Raw genomic sequence first — 6,142 nt, forward strand, 5'->3', positions numbered from 1 at the left:
TTTCTTTATCTCTTCATCTGTGGATGCTCATCTAGAATGATTATATTTGGCATTAAGAATGGAGCAGATATAAGCATGGATGTGCTAGTTTCTCTGTGGTGTGATGACTTAGAATCCTTTGATTTTATACCCATGTGTGATACAGCTGGATTGTACAGTAGTTTTGCGTGTAATCTTCTAAGCATCCTCATGCTATTTTCCAAAAATTCTGTACCAGGTACCTTTTCAGGGGCGTGAATAAGGGTTATCTTTTGTCTGTATTCTTGTCAGTATTTATTATAATTTTTTTTATTTCTTTTTCAGGAAAAAAAACCAACATTTATTACCAAGAAACCATAGGGGAAAACAATGACTGAACAGATGGAACATCTTCTGGAAGGCTTCCTGGTATGGGGAGGCAAAGATGGCCTGAGGTACCTGCTCTTTGACCTTTGCTGGTAAGGTCTACCTCAGGTCAGAGGCTTCCTGGGCAGCAATATCTGACTGGTCCTGGCCTCCATTTCTCCTGTGCTCGGCTGAATGGTTCACTTTGGAGCTCACAGGTTGACCATGGTCTATTTCTTCTTTTGAACTTTGATATGGATCACACACCTTAAGGACTAAGCCTGGCTGGTGTTTGTTACCAGTTATTTCATATCTGAGTAAAAGTTTGCACCCCTCAGGACATCTATGTGGACAGCTCCCCTTTCTACTCTTCATTTTCATTTGACCTGGCTCACAGGTTATAGAGTCAGCAAGACCTAACTGCTGCCTTTCTCCAATTACTCTGCAACCGTCTGGACTGTCGTTCCTCTCGGGTGTGGGAAGGTTGTCAGAGTCTCTTCTCTTCACACTATCCGGATGTCTGTCTTGGGTTCTCTGGGTATTTACATGCAGCAGCACTTTTTCTCCAGCTCCTCCGTATTGGAATGAAAGGTTGTGCCAGTTGGTGCTTTTATGTGGACAGGAGTCCATTCCACTCCTTGTACTTTGATCTGAGTCACAGGCTTTCAGGTCAGAAAGACTTGACTGTACTCTGTGCTGACATGGTTGGTCATTCTGATTTGGATTGAGGAGGTTGTCAAATGCCATTCTTCTCTGTTGGTCATAGGCTCTCTGGGCATTTACACCGGGTTGTGGTTTGTCCATAATTTCTCTATGTCTAGGTGAATGGTTATATATTTTAGGCTTTCTATGTGGAGAGCATTCTCTTCCACTCTCTGTTCTAATTTCATCTGGGCCAGGGTTTCGCTGGGCAGCAACAATTGACTGCTCCTGGCCTCCAGTCTTCCTGTCCTTGACTGGGTGGTTCTCTTTGGACCTCATAAGTTGACCATGGCTCATACTTTTCTTTGTATTTTCACATGGGTCAAGGGCTTTATGGCTAATACCTGGTTCCTGTTTTTCTCTAATTTCTGTGTATCTAGCTGAATGGTTGTGCCCCACCATGCTTCTGTGTGGAGAGCCTCCAATTCCAATTTTTGTTGCCATTTGACCTGGGTCACCGGCTTTCTGGTCAGAAAGCTTGTTCCCAGGTCCTCTGCAACAATATAGATTGTCATTTCTCAAGGGAGTACGGTGCTGGTCAAAGCCCGTTTCTCTTTTTAATTTGTTCAGACGTTGGTGACAGACTTTCTGGGCATCAACCCCTGACTGTGGTTTGTATTCAGTTCTTCTGAATGTGAAAGAGTGGCTGTGCTCCTTAGGGCAGACATGGCTACCGCTCATTCTTCCTGCTGGTTTGCTATGTTTTGGGTCATAGGAACCTTTGGAAGAGCAGGGAGAGCCACGCAGCTGGAATGTCAATGATTCCATTTTATACTCTTGTACCTGGGTCACAGGTTCTCTGGTCAGTTTTGATTGGTCATCTAAATTATTCATCAAGTTCTGGACCAGAACATTTATGAGGGATTGTAGCTTAACTGCTGTACTGTAGATGAGATTTTCTCTACCCACTACTTGTGTCTGCTTAGTACTTGGTGTGGGGATTTCATTATTCAAAGAATGCCCCTGCCCCTCAAATTCTGTGCTGAGGTTTTCATGTTGTGAAGAATACCTTGAGATGATCTTGGAGGAGCTTTGAGAAGAAACCTTGATTTTTCTTTCTATATTAGAGGAAGACTGACTCTCAGTCTTGACTGTATTGTTGAGCTGGGTGAAACTTGGGATAGAAGGACTTATTCTCCCAAGCCTTTCTTCCTGGCTTATGTCTCCAGGGTTCAAAATACTGGACCTCTCTTCAGAGGGATGAAATACATTGTCATTCTTTGCTTCAGTTTTATCCTTGTGGACTCTGAACTCCTGAGTCTCCACACTCTGATTACTACTCATGAGGAGATCACCTAAGCCCTGAGAATTCTCGGGGTCTTGCCATCCATTCTGGAGACTGGGCAGTGAGTTCTGTGAGGGCAAGCTTACCATGGCAGGGTGTACTGTATTAGGTTCATTTGGATGAGGGCTCACAGACCAGGCTTGTGGCTGCTTGTTTGCTTTCAAGTCATTGTTACTATACTCCTTTGTTTTTAAATCCACATCCTCTGAATTTGGTGGGGTAGGTGTTTGGAGATGGCCTTGGCTTCTTTTGGTCTCCATGGGCTCAAAGTCCTCAAGACTGGTATTTAAGGCTTGTCCATTGGTAATCTCACCAGATCCCAGATTTACCCTCCATGTATGAGGTGGCTCTTTTACCATCAATGTGTTGGTTTGTTTGGCCCATGATGGTGAAACGCTGTCTTCAATGTCCACAGTTGTTGCACTCCAGGTCAGTTGTCCTGAGGCCACAGCCTCTGACTTCTTCCAGGGTACATTAGACATTTCTGGGCTGGTATTTGGTGGCAGGATATATCTCCCAGTCCCTTGGATAGTCCTGCTCTGCTGGAGTTGTGGCTGGAAGCAGAGAGCATGGGGCTGAACACTCTGATATCTCTGCCATTGATCTGGATCGGACCTTGAGTACCCATGGCTGGCAGTAGGTGGGAGGGCTCTTTTGGTCTGCTGAACCTGGGGAGGTGAGTGTTCAAGCAGAGAACTTTGCAGCCTGGCAGATGATACAGTTTTTACCCTTATCCCCCCTGGATCTCGGTGATGCATTTTTTCCAGGATTGTGGCAGCCTTGGAAAAGTATTCAGCCCTGGAAACACAAGATAACCTTCTGCGTTTCATAGGAAGCTGCATGGTGTTTAATTCAAGCTTCATTTTCGTCTTTGGATCAAGGAAGGAAAGGTCCTCGGTAGTGTTTATAGAAAGCAGCTCATCTGTCCTCAGTGCAGGGTTCTTAGTTTCCAGACCCTCCCCAGGGGTGCTGCTTGAAGGGCAAGGCAGAAATTCTACCCCGAGGCTCTCATTGATGGTGCTAAGTATATTGCTGTTTTCTAAGGCTTCCTTTTTGGGAACCCCTGTGAGCACGGACCCCACCGTCTGGCTATAGTTGCAACTTTTGGAGTTGAGGATGGAGAGCTGTGCAGGCTGGTTGAGTTCAGGCCAGTTCTTGCAATAACCATCACTGTTTGGTTGGGAATCTCCCTGAAGCTGTGTCAGTTCCATAGATGGGAGGAATCTGAAATGAGCTCCTTGTTGTGCTCCCACATTAATTTCTTTCTCTTCATGCTGTGACTCCTTGTGATGGTGGACCATTTGATAATGCTCAGGAAGGATGGAGGCTGACCTGGTATTTTTGGTGGGCAGGGTGCACCTGGGTGAGCTCTCAGTGGGCTGGCTAATGGCGACTTGACAGTTTTGGATATTGCAGTCTGCAGCGTCTTTCCAATTTAGTTTATGTTGCCAGAGCTCATTTACAGTTGGAAGCGATGTCTGTATCCCTACCTCAGTGGTAGCACATGATAGTCTAGAGGACCTACTCTGGAACGAAGAAAGTGTTTGGTTTGGTATAGAGCTGGGGAGGTTTTTGAGTTCCTGGAACCCTGTCATACCTACCAAGCTTGGTGTGACAAATGGGTGGGGCAATGGCTTGTCCAGAAAAACCTGTGCATGTTCTTTATCCAGGGGTAAAGCATGAATGAGGTCACATGCATCTCTAAACCTCACAGTTTTACGTTCTCCCGAGGAAGAATTTCTGGAGACCCAGGCAGTAGCCACAACCGACTCAGAGAGCACAGAGGTTATGCCCCATAAAAATTGGTTAAAATTCTGCTGTATGAGAGCCTCTAAGACCTTGAGGTACGAAAACAGCTGAGGGAGGGAAAGCTGATTTAGTTTCTCCTTAGAGTTCCAAAAGGGGTGGGGAGAGGAGACCAGAAAAGGATGCTGGATGGGGCTTTCCATAGATTGCGATGCAGTCTGGATATCCAGAGAATTCTTTTGACGATCTCTGCAACCTTCTACAGTAACAGTTTTCTTCCTGGTCTTGCTCTGCCTCCTCTTCACCACCTGCCAGTTAGAAACAACACAAATGAATTGGGGTCCCCTTTTCTCTCTGGTAGACAAGCTGCCTGGTCTCCGTGCTCATGGATAACATGAAATCTGTATTTTCCAGAGCGCTCTCTCTCTCTCTCTCTCTCTCTCTCTCTCTCTCTCTCTCTCTCTCTCTCTCTCTCTCTCTCTCATCCATCCATGACTAATTCTTACTGCGCATAAACGCATATCCTTTTTGTCCTTGTTGAGAAAAGAGCAGAAGGGGCTGTCTATACCACCACACTTACCACGGGTGTGCTAAGTCAGTGTTCCTCAGACAGGATCCCCAGACAGGATCCCACCCAAGACTGAGCTCTGTAGCTGACCCTGTGCTGTCAGGTGATATCTGCTTCCTCAGACCACAGGGCACGCAATCCCTGATCTGGTCTCATCACCTGCTTCACATCAGCTCAGCACAGACAAAAGCAATCACCTAAACAGAGTAGAGCTGATCTTTCTCTGATCTTGTCCTGTGTCCCCACCAACTCAGAAATGCAGTCTGTCCATGGAGGCACAGTCGTCCTTAGTGACCTCTTTGCCACCCTATACATATGGTCTAAGAGCCTCAGACAGACAGCTCAGGACACTCTCACCTCTCTCCTGCCTAAAGACTGATGTGCTGCTAGGCCTGGAGATTTCCACTCACCTCTCTGTACATAGACTTTAGCTATGTTGTAGTTTCTTCTTTCTTTCACCCTTTCCCACCCCTTTTCTTCTACCCTTTCAATCCCCTAACACTAGATAAGAGAGAAAAAATGGATGGAGGGGAAAAGGGGGGATGTTACTGTTAGAGTACTTCCAATTGGTTCCAGAGGTTTAGTTTCTCTGGGGCACGTTTAGTCTTGACCTCCGGGATATCAAATTCTTCTTTCTTCTTTTCACACCTCTACTTAACAAACCACAAACACCAACAACCAAGAGCATACAATCAACAACCAACAACCCTCCCCACGACTCTCAAGGCTCTAGCATTTATAGAAGCTCTGAAAGGTCCCCAGAATTCCAATCATCACAGAAATGCAGAAATTATCAACTGAAGGCAGAATCATGCCCCTGCTAGAGTGTGAGGCAAATCAATGTCAGTTACTCTGGACAATGTAGAACAACCACATATCCCACCCCTGAGATTAAAAAAAACAAACAAAACCAGAAAAATACATATTCTTATATTTCTGTTTTTTTTTAAATGTCAAATTTTTTTTTACTAAACCTTTCTAAGAAACGTGAGAGTAACAATCATGAACAAAAGTCTGCCTTTTCATTGTGTGTCAACCAAGGCTTTCCTCACCTCTGAGATGTTCTTTTCGCTCCCGGGTGGTGGTGACCCTGGATACTCCTTCAGGAATGGGATTAGTAGGAAAAAGAGCCCCACTCCACACAGAATGGCGAAGATTATGTCCATTGCTGTGGACATGGAGCTGGAGCTCATCCAGAAGTCACTAATGCTATTCATCAGAAGGAGGAAAGTCTCCATCTTCTGAATAGCAGTGCATCTCTCAGGCTACTGAGTCCTGGAGTACAGCTTCTGGCTTGTCCAGAGGGCTCAGGCTACATCACACAGCTGAGGCCTCTTCATCACAAAGGGCCATTGGCAGGAGGGAGAGTGCCACAGCCCCTCCCCATCCTCTAGCCCAGGAGCCCCACCCACCTCCTGGCTTTCCCTACTCCCTCCTTCCAAAACCTGCTGTTGAAGAAGCCGAAGACAGATCCTTCTTAATATTGTTTCTCTGCCTGAGTCCCAGAGTTCCGCTGC

At 45.9% G+C, this 6,142-nt stretch overlaps 1 protein-coding gene across 1 annotated transcript; it reads right to left on the minus strand.

Annotated features, from left to right (window-relative positions):
* Positions 1-303: 303 nt before the first annotated feature.
* On the minus strand, positions 304-5,863 carry LOC116898116 (spermatogenesis-associated protein 31A6-like). Its single transcript, XM_032899497.1, has 2 exons — positions 5,678-5,863; positions 304-4,365 (listed from the first exon to the last, which is right to left on the minus strand). The coding sequence occupies exons 1-2, from the start codon at positions 5,861-5,863 to the stop codon at positions 445-447; spliced, it is 4,107 nt and encodes a 1,368-aa protein (XP_032755388.1). The 3' UTR covers positions 304-444.
* Between the last annotated feature and the right edge of the window lie 279 nt (positions 5,864-6,142).

The sequence above is a fragment of the Rattus rattus genome, chromosome 4, assembly GCF_011064425.1.
Source record: "Rattus rattus isolate New Zealand chromosome 4, Rrattus_CSIRO_v1, whole genome shotgun sequence".
In the NCBI taxonomy this organism is placed as follows: Eukaryota; Metazoa; Chordata; class Mammalia; order Rodentia; family Muridae; genus Rattus; species Rattus rattus.